The sequence below is a fragment of the Saccopteryx bilineata genome, chromosome 1 (genome assembly GCF_036850765.1).
Source record: "Saccopteryx bilineata isolate mSacBil1 chromosome 1, mSacBil1_pri_phased_curated, whole genome shotgun sequence".
NCBI classification, from domain to species: domain Eukaryota; kingdom Metazoa; phylum Chordata; class Mammalia; order Chiroptera; family Emballonuridae; genus Saccopteryx; species Saccopteryx bilineata.
The window spans coordinates 14,002,277-14,018,523 of record NC_089490.1 but is presented as its reverse complement, the minus strand read 5'-3'; the positions used below and the strand labels follow the sequence as shown (position 1 = coordinate 14,018,523).

The 16,247-nt window shown below is 44.9% G+C and overlaps 1 protein-coding gene and 1 non-coding gene across 6 annotated transcripts in view; one reads left to right on the top strand and one right to left on the bottom strand.

Moving 5' to 3' along the window:
- Positions 1–16,247, bottom strand: part of MAPK14 (mitogen-activated protein kinase 14) — an 82,351-nt gene that overhangs the window by 36,414 nt on the left and 29,690 nt on the right. For all 5 annotated transcript variants that reach the window (XM_066235900.1, XM_066235817.1, XM_066236069.1 and 2 more), the window contains exons 2-3: positions 15,911–16,040; positions 8,927–8,985 (exon numbers count right to left, since the gene is read on the bottom strand). In XM_066235900.1, coding sequence (XP_066091997.1) covers positions 8,927–8,985; positions 15,911–16,040 — 189 coding nt within the window. The remainder of the gene's footprint in view (positions 1–8,926; positions 8,986–15,910; positions 16,041–16,247) is intronic.
- On the top strand, positions 337–412 carry TRNAT-GGU (transfer RNA threonine (anticodon GGU)). Its single transcript has one exon. It is a non-coding gene; the product is annotated as a tRNA-Thr (tRNA).

Below are 16,247 nucleotides of genomic sequence, written 5' to 3'. Positions count from 1 at the left end.
CACAGGAGAAGTGCCCATCTGCTTCTCCACCTCTCCCCCTCTCCTTCCTCTCTGTCTCTCTCTTCCCCTCCCACAGCCGAGGCTCCATTGGAGCAAAGATGGCCCGGGCGCTGGGGATGGCTCCTTGGCCTCTGACCCAGGCGCTAGAGTGGCTCTGGTCGCAACAGAGCGACGCCCCGGAGGGGCAGAGCATCGCTCCCTGGTGGGCAAAGCGTCGCCCCCTGGTGGGTGTGCTGGGTGGATCCCGGTTGGGCGCATGCGGGAGTCTGTCTGGCTGTCTCTCCCCGTTTCCAGCTTCAGAAAAATACAAAAAAAAAAAAAAAAATTAGGTTAGTAGCCCTGGCTGGTTGGCTCAGTGGTAGAGCGTCGGCCTGGTGTGCGGAAGTCCCGGGTTCGATCCCCGGCCAGGGCACACAGGAGAGGCGCCCATCTGCTTCTCCACCCCTCCCCCTCTCCTTCCTCTCTGTCTCTCTTCCCCTCCCGCAGCCAAGGCTCCATTGGAGCAAAAATGGCCCGGGCGCTGGGGATGGCTCCATAGCCTCTGCCTCAGGTGCTAGACTGGCTCTGGTTGCAACACAGCAACGCCCCGGATGGGCAGAGCATCACCCCCTGGGCATGCCGGGTGGATCCCGGTTGGGCGCATGCGGGAGTCTGTCTGACTGCCTCTCCGTTTCCAGCTTTAGAAAAATACAAAAAAAAAAAAAAATTAGGTTAGGTTTTGTCTACTGTGTAAGAATCACTACCCATTCCTGAAGCTGAATAATAATGTCTACTAATCCCGTTTTAAACACTGATTTTGCCAGGCCTGTGGTGGTGCAGTGGGTAAAGTGTTGACCTGCAGTGCTGAGGCTGCCGGTTCGAACTTGGGCTTGCCCGGTCAGGCCACATAGGACAACCAATCAACGAACAACTAGAGTGAAGCAACTTTGAGTTGATACTTCCTGCTCAGCAACCCCCCCCCCCATTTCCTCCTTCTATAAAATCAATAACTAAAATCTTAAAAAAAGAAGTGCTGATTTCATTTCATTTGTTTCTTTAAAAAAAAAAATTGGAGGGACAAAAACCAGGCCAGTAAATTTAAATCTACTATAATGATATGTTATATGGATAAGTACGTGTATGACCTCTCTTTACACACACACACTGAATTTTTTTCCCTGTTTCCTAATTTCCCTATTGGGCTGCTATGCTCAGTTCCCAATTCCACTAAGACCAAAAAATGTTTGCCTAGATGTGACTTTAAGATTTTCAGCATTTCATATTTTTCAAACTTGCATGTTTATATTGCCTTGAGGAGATGATGAACTCTAAATGTAATGTGAAGTACAAACTGGAGTTTTCCCATGTTTTCATAAAGGTAGTTCTTATTTAAGGGATGCTCCAAGCTCCAGGTAGCTCAAAGTAGTAGATTAAACAGAGCTCACTCCGTGCCAAGCACTGTCTCCTACGCCCAGGTCTCATGTACTCTCTTGACAACTCTGGGAGGTAAGTCTCATAAGTATTCCTATTTCAGTGACAAGGAGACAGAGACAGACCAAGAACATGGGAGTTGCTCCAGGTTAAGAGGGGTGGCATCCAAAATGGTTTGAGCTCAGAGACCATGATGTTAATTGCATCACATACTGCCTCCCAGTTCTTCCAGCTGACATAAAATGTCAGTCAAGAAAACAATCCTTTTTAAAAATGTTTTATAAATGACGCACCAACCAGGCAAGCAGTGTCTTCTGCTAATTTTCTTACCGAGTCTCAATAGCTACTATCAAAGTTAGCCTTTAATGTAAAAGAAAGCTGGCAAAAACAGCAATGAATAGTCCGTCCTAATCAGTCACTATAGTTTGTAACCCCAAATGGACATATCATCTGACAAATATGAGAAAACTGTGACTAACTGGTTAATATTTTGAAATCAGAACTTCCCCAGAACACTGGGCTGATGATGGCTGGTGTATCCCTAATACCACTTATGACACACTGCAGGACTCGGGCTCGGGAAGAGAGAATTCAATTTCTGCCGTGTGAGACTACTGTGCAAGTAATTATATAACATCGAGTAATAGAAGGATCATTCCCTGAGCCTATAAAAGTAATTTTAAAAAGGAAAGGTCCGGGCCCTGGCCGGTTGGCTCAGCGGTAGAGCGTCGGCCTAGCGTGCGGAGGACCCGGGTTCGATTCCTGGCCAGGGCACACAGGAGAAGCGCTCATTTGCTTCTCCACCCCTCCGCCGCACCTTCCTCTCTGTCTCTCTCTTCCCCTCCCGCAGCCAAGGCTCCATTGGAGCAAAAATGGCCCGGGCACTGGGGATGGCTCTGTGGCCTCTGCCTCAGGCGCTAGAGTGGCTCTGGTCGCAACGTGGCAACGCCCAGGATGGGCAGAGCGTCGCCCCATGGTGGGCGTGCCGGGTGGATCCCGGTCGGGCGCATGCGGGAGTCTGTCTGACTGTCTCTCCGTTTCCAGCTTCAGAAAAATGCAAAAGAAAATGCAAAAAAAAAAAAAAAAAAAAAAAAAAAAAAAAAAAAAAAAAGGAAAGGTCCATAGTGGAAACACTGTTTTTGGATGATTCTACCTAGAATCTGTCTTAATACGTCTTGAAATAAAACCTAAAAAATCTTCACCCTCTCACATGTCTGCTAGTTCACAAGAGCATTAAGCGGTATTACCCATGCAACCACAGTAATTCCAAGTGACAAGAAATCCTACACAGCCAGACTGCTGACTGCACAGCCTGAGAAAGAAGATACTTCTATAGTTAGAATATCCTACCCTGTGTGATTTCCCTGAAGCCCCCTCCCCATCAGAGACCGCATCCATTTTATCACTGAAATTTCCAGACAGAGGGTGAGACCGTCAAAACATTACGTAAGTAGAGAAGATTAATCAGTCTATACAGTCTGAACTAGCAAGCACTGCTGCTAGGCCACAATTAAATCAACCGAAAAGCATTTTTTTCCTGGCAGAAGTGTCTTAAAGGAAATAACAAAGTCACTGTATGCTGTTTCCATGAGGCTCAAAGACCAACCCATGACAACCAACTGTCAAATTCCAACTCATCACAATAGAAATGTTTCCAAAGTAAATCCTGCAACAGTGGGCAAAGCAAGCCTCCTGCAAGGTTACTTGAATGCTTATGGGAAACACACCAACTTTTAAAAGGAGTTTAAAACACACCAACTTTGAACAAGGGAGTGGGAGGAACAGGTAGATGAGCACATTGTAAATAAGTCAATGCCAAGAGGAGCATTACTAGACAGCCACACTGTTTCCATTGTCTTTGTCTCCGGAAAGTAACTTTAATAACAGTTTGGTGAACACATGTCTTGCTACTGTCAGTGTTCACAACATCTCAAATAAATTAATGAAGGTTTGACTTAAGAACAGTTGGGCAGCTGTCTGTTGCTGGTTCTCCCATCCTTAAAATGGAGTTTAATAAGCAGGACTTTACTAGGCTCAAGGTGGAAAAGAGGGTGTCATGGGCTGACACAGTCTTTGTTTTGCAAGAAGGTGGTCTCCTTTACATTTAAACAATCTATAAAGAGCATAAACCATGACGACTCAAAGTGACTCATAACTAAAGTGTCCTGTGCCAGCAAAAAAGGCAGAAGTCCGCAACCGGTGGACTGCAACAGCACTGCAGATAGCACCCTGGTCTAGAGCTTCATTTATTAAGCACTTTTTGGGTAACACCCAATTGTCAAGACTCCTACTCCATACCACCTTTATTTTCAACACATAATACACTCAGAAAGAAGCTATCTAGAAAAAAATCTTTTCTATCCACAGACTGGCATCTCTACTACTGTTGGCCCTATTTGATAAAGCAATTATCAAAAGGCAATTTCCGTATTTAAAATAATCACAGGGATTGACAGCTTATAACCACAAGCCTCTGAATATATATATTCAGTGAACCTTGGGATGTGCTATCGTCTATTCTCAACACAGCAGACAGTGATTCTTAAATAAATAAATAATAATTACATCATGTCATTCGTCTATTTAATCCAGTACCCTGTCCCCAGTGAACACTCCCATGTCACCTCCACTTGTCTGCCCTGCTCTCACTTAGCTCCACACTTGCCCTACTTCGGCCACAGAGGACCCCGTGCTGCAAGCCCAACACGTCCATGCAGTGTTCCGCCGCAGGACTTAGCACTGGCTGTTCCCCCTGCCTGGAATGCTCCCCCACCAGACACGCACAAGCCTCATTCTGCTATTCCTTCAAATTTCTGTTTCAAAATTTACCTTCTCGCCTGACCAGGCGGTGGTGCAGTGGATAGAGCATCGGACTGGGGTGCGGAGGACCCAGGTTCAAGACCCTGAGGTCGCCAGCTTGAGCGCGGGCTCATCTGGTTTGAGCAAAGCTCACCAGCTTGGACCCAAGGTCTCTGGCTCGAGCAAGGGGTTATTCAGTCTGCTGTGGCCCCCCAGTCAAGGCACATATGAGAAAGCAGTCAATGAACAACTAAGGTGTCGCAATGAAAAACTAATGATTGATGCTTCTCATCTCCCTCCGTTCCTGCCTGTCTGTCTGTCCCTCTCTCTCTCTCTCTGTCTCTGTAAAAAAATAAATAAATAAAATAAAAAATTTCCTTCTCAAGGAGGCACATCCTTATTGCCTCCTTTAAAACCCACCATCCTCCCCTCGGCCTAGATGCCTCCTCTCCCTTCTCTGCTCTACCTTCTCCTCTTCTGTCCATGGCATTGCTGCCTGCTACCCTAGGACCTCATTTCTTGTTTTATTTGCTCATTGTGTGCTGCTATCCATCTGTACAACGTTCAGGGAGGTTCTTTTCTGTTCCGTGTAGAATCTAAAGTATCCAGAACCGAGTCTGGCAGGTAGTGGGCACTCAGCACCGAATCGGGTTGAATGACCCAGGACAACTCAGACAGCATTACTAGTGAGACCAGGCAAGAACGTATGTCATGGCAATACCCGTGCCAGAGATCTTATCTGGTAAGTGGCCCAGACAGTTCTAACGCACGCGGTAAAAGCACCATTCTGTAGCCAGGCAGGCAGCCGGTGTATTTCACAACAAACTATTCTCACTCGAAGCAAAGATTAAACACAGCAGACAGTGATTCTTACAAAAAAAAAAAATCACGTCATATCATTCCTCTGCATAATCCAGTACTTTGTCCTCAGTTACCACTGTCACAGCACCATCTCCTTCTCACCCCTGCTCTAACTTAGCAACATTACCTACGTCAACCAAACCAGACTCAGCATTCTACCAGACATTCTACAAACAGGGTAAAAACAAAAGAGCTAGTGAAAAGAACACCCTGGGCACGCTATCGGCAACCAGTTACAGACAAGACAGCACGAGGTTATCCGTTCATTCCATCGCTCCGCCCACAACTGTTGAGCACAGGGGATGCCACGGTGGAAAAGACAGTCACAGAATTTAGATGAGAGGAAGGCATGTGTAAATAGATAATCCTAAGAGGACATGATCAGAGCTAAACACGGAACGTCGAGGCACTGGAGAACACCCAGGAGACAGCCCCACTCAGACTTCGCACGGAGCTCATGAAGGAAAGATTTCCTGAAAGACCCTGCCGCTCCGTTATCTTTTTATTACATCAGCGGACCTGAGAAAAAGGGGGTATCTTATTGCTGAGCTGAGACTGAAAACTAAATGGTATCTTTTTAAAAAAAATTTTTTTATTTTTCCAATTTTAGAAGCAGGGAGGATGTCAGGCTCCCACATGCACCCGACCGGGATCCACCCGGCATGCCCACCAGGGGGCGATGCTCTGCCCCTCTGGGGTGCTGCTCCATTGGGGCCGGAGCCATTCTAGAGCCTGAAGTGGAGGCCATGGAGCCATCCTCAGCTCCCAGGCCAACTTTGCTCCAGTGGAGCCTTGGCTACGGGAGGGGAAGAGAGAGACAGAGGGGAAGGAGAGGGGGAGGGGTGGAGAAGCAGATGGGCGCTTCTCCTGTGTGCCGACCAGGAATTTTACCTGGGACTTCCACACTCCAGGCTGACCCTCTCCGCTGAGCCAACTGGCCAGGGCCTGAATAGTATCTTCTTAAAGGATGTGTGATTTATTTAGGTTTCAAATGTGAGTTGGTGAAGGCATCTTACAGAGAGCGTCACTGTGTCTCTACCTGCATTTTGGCAGACCTTTCTGATAAGGAAATAATTTGCAAATATAACTGTTAATACAGTTTACTTACTCATCTTTCTCCCAGATTGCTCCTATTCCTGTATTACCTATCTTGAACACTCAGTCTACTTTCAGAGAATAAAAGGACTATAGTCACGCAATTAAGAAGAGTTAGAAGACTTTCAAATAATAATCATAGCTCTAGATCAAGATAAATGTGATTAGGAATATATTTAGAGCAAAAAACAAACAAACAAAAAACTGGGCCGTGTGCAATTTTTGTATGTGGTATTACAGAGTTCAGTTCATCTCTCACATTCAGGTATATTAAATTTGCAAGCCCTGCACTGGGAGATGATGACTGGTCTCTCATGCAAATTCTAATGACTGAAAAAACACTGAAATAGCCATAATCCTGGACAAGCTCTAATTTCTTTGTTTTCAGTAATACCAACACGTCATAAAGAGTAAGCAATGAGTCATTTTCCTAAAGGCAACCTTGGCTTCATCATTCTCTTTTCAGAGGCTCTCTGGGAGTGAAAACACTTCAGGAAGCCAACCACCCCAATTTTCACCATTTTACAGGGAAGTTACTGGGGGGCCCAGAGAGGCAAAGTGACTTGTCCAAGGTCACACAGGCAACTGGTAACATACCAAAGCGTTCTAAATGTATTTCCCCTAACAAGATTTTGATTCCATCAGCACTAGTATTTCTGATTATTCTAGGCGCGTTCCAACACCCCACTCAGCAAGTATCCAGCAAGCAGCACTGAGATTTGCTTCCAAGAGACGAGCTCAGTTCCTGTTCGTAAGTAATCAGAACAATGCTGAATGTCAACTGCATCTGAGGAAAGCAGGAATGTGAGTAAGGGCCACTGCAGTTAAGAAGCACAGACTCCTCCTGCCCAGCAGCCAGGTTATGTGCAGAACGAAGGAAAGAATAAGCACAACTTCAGTTCAGTGGTTACACGTGAAGTCGGCAGGCTTCAAATGGATAAAGGAGCCAAAGGCAGTAACAGCGGTTAAAACTTAACCTTTCAAATAGCGCCAGCTTTCAAGAAAGTCTTTTCACATAGGAAAAAGGGGGTCATCATCCAGTTCCTTAATGCCTGAGAAAGCCAAAACACAGCATTTACCCATGTCAGCCAATCATCAACTTCTTAGTTAAATAAATCTCCCTGTAGCTAAAATTTAGGGATATAGTTCAAACGTGCTTCAAAGGTTCTTCCAAAGAAATTCACAAACACGTTACTTCAGCATTTCTTCCACATGCAGGCAGAATATCAAAACCCGTCTGCCCGAGGACAGTGAAAACACGTTGTATGGTATCGTGACGACACACGGTCCTGCGTTTGTACACATCCAGAGAACATGCCACACGAGAGAGAACCCTAAGGTTGACTTCTGACTCCGGGTGACTGCGATGTGTCCCTGCACATCCCACCTCAGTTAAAAGGGGGAAAAAGCGGCCCTCTGGGAGGGGCCGTGCTAATTCCACACTGGAAGAGCTACAGCGGTGTGCTCGGACACGTGCAAACACACCCGATGGAAACTACCTTGCCCTCACACGAGTGCACGCACGGGTCTTGCACTCACACATGTGTAACCTGGGCACGTCAGGGTATGAATGCCCCATGGAATAACCCTTGCCAACGGGCTCAGGAGCCGGTGGATAATGCTCCCCACCTGAGGTGCGCTCTGTCCAGCCTCCTGGAGGCAGGCTCCAGCCAGCAGCCCACCGTGGTGACCCCTCAACAACCCCTTGCAGCGGCTCCCTCTCCTTCCCCGTTTCCTCGTCCCCAGCCCCCCAACCCTGGCTCCTGAGATGCCGGCTCCGCCTTCCCAGGGGTGCCCAGGCTACAGAGACAGCAGCGGCCCCCAGCTGGGGGGAACTAGCACTGTCCGCCAGCCTTCTCGGCAAGGAAGGCCCGTCCCTGGTGCCTGGTGCAGAGCAGAAACCCAGTGCCTCCAGGCTCAGCACGCAGCAGCTCTAGCTCCGTTTCCAGGCCACGGGCGGGATGACCCAGAGGAAGAAGCTATCCGGAACCAGGGCTCTGTGAACATTTCTCGATGTAACTACAATAATGTGAAGCTGTTCCTTTAAAAGCTGGGGCAGGTAAGCTGAGAATAGCAATCATAGCCCAAATCCCCTACACTCTTCCCCACTGAACTGTGTGTGTGTGACAGAGAGGACAGATAGGAACAGAGGGATAGGAAGGGAGAGAAATGAGAAGCATCAATTCTTTGTTGCGGCGGTACCTTAGTTGTTCACTGATTGCTTTCTCATCTGTGCCTTGACCATGGGGCTACAGCTGATTGAGTGACCCCTTGCTCAAGCCAATGACCTTGGGCTCAAGCTGGTGAGCCTTGCTCAAACCAGATGAGCCCGTGCTCAAGCCTGCTACCTCGGGGTTTTGATCCTGGGTCCTCCGCATCCCAGTCCAACACTCTATCCACTGCGCCACCGCCTGGTCAGGATCTTCTCCACTGCACTCTCGCAAGGACTCACCACTGGCTCTCCAAATACAGAACCACGTCTGAAATGATGAACACACACTCCCCACTCATAATAGACATCTTCCGTATTCATCCCACCCCCCAGGAGAACTGGATGATAGAAGTAAAGATTTCTTTTTTAATTTTTAATGTATTGTGTTGACATGGTTTCAAGTGTCCCACTTAATACAACACATTCTACCCCCCACAGAGAACTCAAGAACATTCTGAGGTCTCTACACTGCTCAATGGCTCAGGAACAGAAATGGGCTGCTCCTCTTCCCCCGCCCGCTGAGGAGGACAAAGCAGAAGCTTTACTCACACATCATTGAATTCCTCCAGAGACCTTGCAGGTGTAAAAACATCCAACAGACCAATCACCTGTAAGGAAACACAAAAACCAAACAGGAAATAAATACTGAACGAACTTCTAGTACCCATCAGGTCTCTGTGAACTATATAATTCCAAACCCCACTACCCAAGTTCAATAATATCACGAAACCACATACATACTTTGTAATGTATTTTCTACCCCAATTACGCTTTTGTTTATACTCGTTAAACATGACCACTCATAAAAATCAAGTTTACTACTGAAAACATTCGACTCCTTAGGATTTGGTCACACAGAGCTTTTCATTTATCAGGAAGTAAAAAAGTTTAGGGCTCTTGACTTAACATATGCACTAACAGTCTGGTTAAAAAAAACAGAAAAAAAAGTCACATTTCTACGATTGTTATTATAGTATCATTTTTCTTTTTTTTAAATGCATATTATTTCATGAACAGTTTTTGTTATTATATAGTCTTTAAAACTGACATTTTTAAAAATCCCCAAACATTTTCTCAGTATACTCTTGGTATTATTCTTGTAATACTCTTAATATTAAGATAATTTTCTTAGTCATTATCAAGTATTTATACAAGACTATTTAAAAATGACAAAAGCTATCTTCATACAAGGATAAAGCAAAGAGCTACTTAATACTCAGTAATCCATGGTCTTTGAGCAAGTTTTCTGGTCAAGCATTTATATTGATTAATCCACACATACTCCCCTCCCTTTCTTCTAAAACCCAAGGCAACTAATTTTTACATAGTTAGGCACTGAGAAGGCCAACAAGAACTAGAATTCATTTGTGTCTGGAAATGAAACAAACAAAAGTCAAATAGTTTTTGTTAAGCGGGCCCATGACTGTGGACTCATTAGCATGCTTCTCCAACCAACCAGGTTAAAACAGACAGCTCTAACAGTAAAATACCAACGCTCAAAACATTACCATGAAAAGCACTTCTAACTAGAATGTTATTCCACTGATTCAAATACCAGAAAAAAACAACAACTTTTTTTAAGTGAGAGGAGGGAAGATAGAGAGACAGAACACCTGCATAAGCCCTGACCCAGGATCCACCCTGCAACCTCCATCTGGGGTGGATGCTCAAATCAACGGCGCTATCCTCAGCACCTGAGGCCGATGCTCGGACTAACCAAGCAACTGGCTGAGAGAGAAAGGGGAGAGAAGGGGGAGAGGGAGGGGAAGAGAAGCAGATGGTCGCTTCTCATGTGTGCTCTGACTGGCGATCGAACCCGGGACATGCTCTATCCACTAAGCAAACCAGCCAGAACCCAAATGCCAGTCTTTGAAAAGCAATTCCAATTTTATAGCCTGAATCCAAAAGAAAAACAAAGCAAAACAAAACAAAAGACCTTGAGATTCAAAGAGAATCGTTTCTCAAGTCTTTGCATCTTATTCCAAAGGAAAGCAAGACCCAGATAAGCTCAGCGTCAGACCCTACCCAGGTAACTGCACACAGGAAAACCAGAATGACCCATAACTGCACTTCCCACACTAACTCACATTTTGAGGTGTTTCCTTTGATTTTTCCAATGTATATAAACGATAAACTGGGGTTATACTGTGCATACATACACTGTTATATCCTGCCTCATCTCTCAGCATATGACTTTTCTCGTGTCCTTCAATGTTTTTCAGTCATAGGCTCGATCATTTGTGTATATGTACTATAATTTAACCGATTTCCTATCTTTGGACATTTAAGGAACACTGCAAGTGTGTGTGTGTATTCTGCATATTTTGTATTTTCTTCCACAGAACAAATTTCAAAGAAATGGAATTAGAGAATCAAAGGCAACAAGACATGTAAGCCTCTTAACCTTATCAAACTGTCCTCCATAAAGGTGAGGCCAGCTTACACTCCCACCAACAGTGTACCCATGACCTTATTAATACTAACATCCTTACATAGCGCTTTAAATTTCAGTCAGATCATTGTCTTTGTCCTTCTCCACCTAAACCACAATTGTGTCCCTTCAGTTTGATACATTCCTGCCTTAAAACTTCTGGTCTTTTTAGTACTCTCTCCCCTAGGTCCACTTGTATTTTATGCAGCTAAGATCTAGATGTCACTTTTATTTACCAGTGCCAACATTTTCTTTTTTTCTTTTTTTAAATTTTTTTTTATTTGTTCATTTTAGAGAGGAGAGAGAGAGGAGAGGGAGAGAGAGAAGCAGAGAGAGAGAAGGGGGGAGGAGCTGGAAGCATCAACTCCCATTGTGCCTTGACCAGGCAAGCCCAGGGTTTCGAACCGGCAACCTCAGCATTTCCAGGTCGACGCTTTATCCGCTGCGCCACCACAGGTCAGTGCCAACATTTTCTAATCACTGATAATTTTTATCTGAGATGTCCCATTGCCCCAATGAAAGAAAAGTTTAAAATAATTTACACCAGTTTACACTCTTGCTGTTGTGATTGTGGGAAATCATCCTCAAGTCACAATAAAATAAATCACTAGAGATCAGGTTTGCTCAGGGTTATTCACACAATGGTTAACTGAAGGATAGAAAAACAAAGCAAGTCCAAAACATTTTCAAGTAAAAGCTCCAATTTTGGCCCTGGTCGGTTGGCTCAGTGGTAGAGCGTCGGCCTGGCATGCAGGAGTCCCGGGTTCGATTCCCAGCCAGGGCACACAGGAGAAGCGCCCATATGCTTCTCCACCCCTCCCCCTTTCCTTCCTCTCTGTCTCTCTCTTCCCCTCCCGCAGCCGAGGCTCCATTGGAGCAAAAAGATGGCCCGGGCGCTGGGGATGGCTCCTTGGCCTCTGCCCCAGGCGCTAGAGTGGCTCTGGTCATGACAGAGCATTGCCCCCTGGTGGGCGTGCCGGGTGGATCCCGATAGGGCGCATGCGGGAGTCTGCCTGACTGCCTCCCCGTTTCCAGCTTCAGAAAAAAAAAAAAAGCTCCAATTTCAATTTGAAAACACAGCAGGCATTCTGGAATCAAACAGCTGTAACTCTGAACCCCACAGAATATGGGAGTTCGCGGCCTTTTTTTTGGGGGGGGGGAGACAGAAAGGGAGAGAGATGAAAGTGTCAACTCATAGTTGTGGCACCTTAGTTGTTCATTGATTACTTCTCATACATGCCTTGACCAGAGGGCTCCAACTGAGCCAGTGACCCCTTGTTCAAGCCAGCAACCTGGGCTCAAGCCAGCGACCATGAGCTCACGTCTATGATCTATTCCATGCGCAAGCTGGCAACCCCATGGCTCAGGCTGGTGAGCCCGCACTCGAGCCCACAACTTTGGGGTTTCGAATCTGTGTCCTCAGGGTCTCAGGTCAACGCTCTATCCACTGCACCACCACCGGTGAGGTCGAATGGACCCTTTATCATTTTAAATGTCAAACATACAGCTCTCCTGGTCCTTACCTGAGCGGTCTGGTGGCACGTACCCAGACAGCCAAAGGGTGAAGAGGACAGGTTGCTTTCAAAATCTTTGATTACGCTTCCTTGTAAGTCTTGGTTCTTTACTAGGTAAAGCGACTTTTACATTGTAAGCACCTAAGACTTGTCTGCAGACTAGACAAAATCAGGAGTTTTTCTACATTGAGTCAAAGTCTTTGGGTCCCTTTTCCACTCCCACCTCAAACATCTGCCAACACAATGGGGGGTTATGAAATACTCGGCCACGTGCCTTCCCTGTTCCGACAACAAGTCACCCATATTGAGGTACAGGTGACCCTCCACACTGAGACTGCTGGAATCTAAACATCTTCATTTAAAAACAACAGACTGTTATTAAGCAAGTTGCTTATGAAACAATTTACGTAAGTTAAAACCGTTTTTCTAATGCTGTTAGCCCTCTTTAAAAACTTTTTTTATTAATTTTCATTTATTGTGTAAACATGGATTCATGTCCCATTCAATATAACACATAACACCCTCCTCTTCCACCCCCCTGCCCCCAATATACCCCCTTTGCCCCCTCCCCTTAACTCCCTCCCCCCTTCCCTCTGGGATTTGCTATCCCGTTATCTGTATCTATGTGTTATGTATATATAATTTCACTAATCCCTTCACCTTCTCTGATCCCACCCCCTCATCCCCCTTCCCTCTGACAGCTGTCCCTCTGGTCCCCATGACCCTGCCTCTGCCGTCAGCCCTCTTTTTAAAAGGAGTCTTGTAACCTTTCCTAAATTAGAAAAATTGTATCCATCACTGTGGCCTCTCATTTCTACAAATACAAAATGGTCTAAGTGTAACCAGCCTGATATCATATAAGATACATTTTAAATGATCTTCTTACAAAAAAACAAAGCATAAAAAAACAAGGTTGTTGCTTTATGACCATTAGGAAAGCCAAGACATGGATTCAGAGAAGCCCAAATAATCTGTGCCTTACACAATGGCTTAATTTATCTGTAAAGAAAGCAAAACAGGCCCTGGCCGGTTTGCTCAGTGGTAGAGCCTTGGCCTGGCGTGTGGAAGTCCCGCGTTCGATTCCCGGCCAGGGCACATAGGAGAAGCACCCATCTGCTTCTCCACCCCTCCCCCTCTCCTTCCTCTCTGTCTCTCTCTTCCCCTCCCGCAGCCAAGGCTCCATTGGAACAAAAGATAGCCCGGGTGCTGGGGATGGCTCCTTGGCCTCTGCCCCAGGCACTAGAGTGGCTCTGGTTGTGACAGAGCGACGCCCCGGATGGGCAGAGCATCGCCTCCTGGTGGGTGTGCCGGGTGGATCCCAGTCGGGCGCATGCAGGCGTCTGTCTGACTGCCTCCCCATTTCCAGCTTCAGAAAAATACAAAAAATACAAAAAAAAAAGAAAAAAAAAAGAAAGAAAAACAATAAAATTTAGTGCTGTTAAACCAGATGTTCTTAAATTCGTGTAGGCAGCATCAGTGGGATCCCAGGGACTCCTGGAGGTCCTTTGGGGACCCATCCATGTTTGGCTACATCAAAGTATTCTTTACATTTAAAGAGCTATGGCAATGTCTCTGTCACATTTACTAACGTGTAATGAAAAACAGCATACACGCTCAACTGTGTTAAAATCCAAATGTAAACACATCAGTTAAGCTGCCAGGCCATGCTGACTTTATGCAGACCCTGGAATAAAGCCTCTCCCGCCAGCTTTCCCACAATCCCAGCTTCTTATAAACATGTCACAGATTGGAAAGGCTGCCGCGCTGCCCTGACATTTTCTGGAACTCAGGTTTGCACATGCTGCTCATATAAAATTATGCCTAGGAATAAAGGTGCCTATAGAAAACAGGATTTTCTCAACAGTCTGCAGGTGAAAAAAAGCCCAGAAATAAATAAAAAGCTGCAGCTGTGATTATAATGGCACCTGTAATCCTATTCCAAACTTAAGTCTCAGTGCTCTGAACGTGGAAGAAATTCATACTTTGTGAAAGAAATATATATTGATATGGTATCACTCCCTTATCTGTGATATTTTTCTCAGTATGGACAAAGAAAAAAAAAAGTTCAACCATTAAAACAGAAAACGTCTGAAAAGCCAAGTAATAAATTTAGATTTTGAATTTTTCTCCACACCGTAACCATTAATCAATAGGGTGAATTGACTTTAAAGTCTCTACGGCCACTGTTTCTGCAATGCTACCAGGTTGACAGTTCTTTCCACAGAGCAACCACATAAATGCTTTGATAACTGATTTTGAAATATAGGAAAGCACCTTATTTCCCGATGTATAAGACGCACACTTTCCTGAAAAATTTGGGGTCTAAACACTGGGTGCGTCTTCTACAGCGGTTGTAGATTTCTTTCCTTGCATTGCCCACTATTTCACACTTGTTTTTGCGCTCATTGTTGAAGACAGTGATCTGTCATCAGACACAGATGAGGACAAGCTAATGCATGGGAGTTCTGACAGTGATGAGGAGTTGTATGAATTTTATGATGAATGATACTTGATTTCAATAACTTTATGTAATACATTATTTTGCAAATTTCGGGCCCCAAAGTAAGGTGTGTCTTATACATGGGAGTGTCTTACACATGGGGAAATGCGGTAAGTGTCCCTAAGTCAATTGTCCCTTCACTTCCAGTTTTCCAAGGTGTCCACTCACTAGAACACTGTATCAGAACTCTTACACACACCTTCGCAGGATGGCATTACCCTCCAATTGCCACACGGATAGAAAAGATTTATTTAATTTAGACAGTGTCTTTGTCGCATTTATTAGACTACCCAAATCTGGTAGAGCTGTTTTTGCAGATGAAAAAGAAAAATTACAATAATAAGTTGTACATAAAATAATAGCCCTCTTCGACTGAACTTTCAGTGAGCCTAAGGCACTCTTCCTCAAAGTTCTCCACTGAAATAACCCATGACCACGAAAAGGCCATGGACGCCTACCCAACTGGTAGTGACACAGTGGATGGAGTGTTGATCTCAGACACGGATATCCCAGGTTCAAAACCCTGAGGTCACCGGCTTGAGCAAGGGGTCACTGGCTCAGCTGCCCACCCCCCCAGTCAAGGCACATATGAGAAGCGATCAATGAACTACAGTGCTGCAACGAAGAACTGATGCTCCTAATCTCTCTCCCTTCCTATCTGTCTCCAATAAATAAATAAATAAATAAATAAATAAATAAATAAATAAAGCCCATGGACGTCCATATTCTGATAAAATAGCCGTAAGTAAACCAGGTAAAGAACACAAAAAACTTGAAATATTTTCTCTTAAAAATCCCTATGAATTTTTATACCTCATAAGAGATCCCTTTTTATTAAAAACCTTTCTTAATGCTTCTCCTCTAAAATTCTGTGAGTAAAACTCCAACTCCAAGAAACCGCACCAATCCATGTCACTCCAAGGCTCTGGGCAGACACCTGACCTTGCGCAGTGGCCACGAACACCCCAGAGTAAGAAGCATGGTCCCAAGTTTGATTTCCATTTGCAGTAATTAAAACCGTTGTTGTTTTTTTTTTCTAGTGTACTTAAGAGCAGAGTTTATTGTTCCTTGAATGCAGAAGAACTTACATTCTCATGTTTCATGTGTTTAAGTAACCGCAGTTCCCGGTAGGTCCTTTTGGCATGAATAATGGACTGAAACGGTCTAGACAGCTTCTTCACTGCCACACGTAACCCCGTTTTTGTGTCATAAGCAGCACTAAGGAAATAAAGAACAAAAAGCCCATCATTAAAAGTGCTCTAAATACTTCAAAATTAGCATTTACATGGCTATTTCATTTCCAAATTAAACAAATCTATTAAAAAAAAGAAAAAGCACAAAAGAGGAGGAAGATAAAAACTAAAATGGCCATTACCCAAACAAATCCGTTCTTATTTTTCCTCGAGTCCTTTTTTTTCTTTTTTT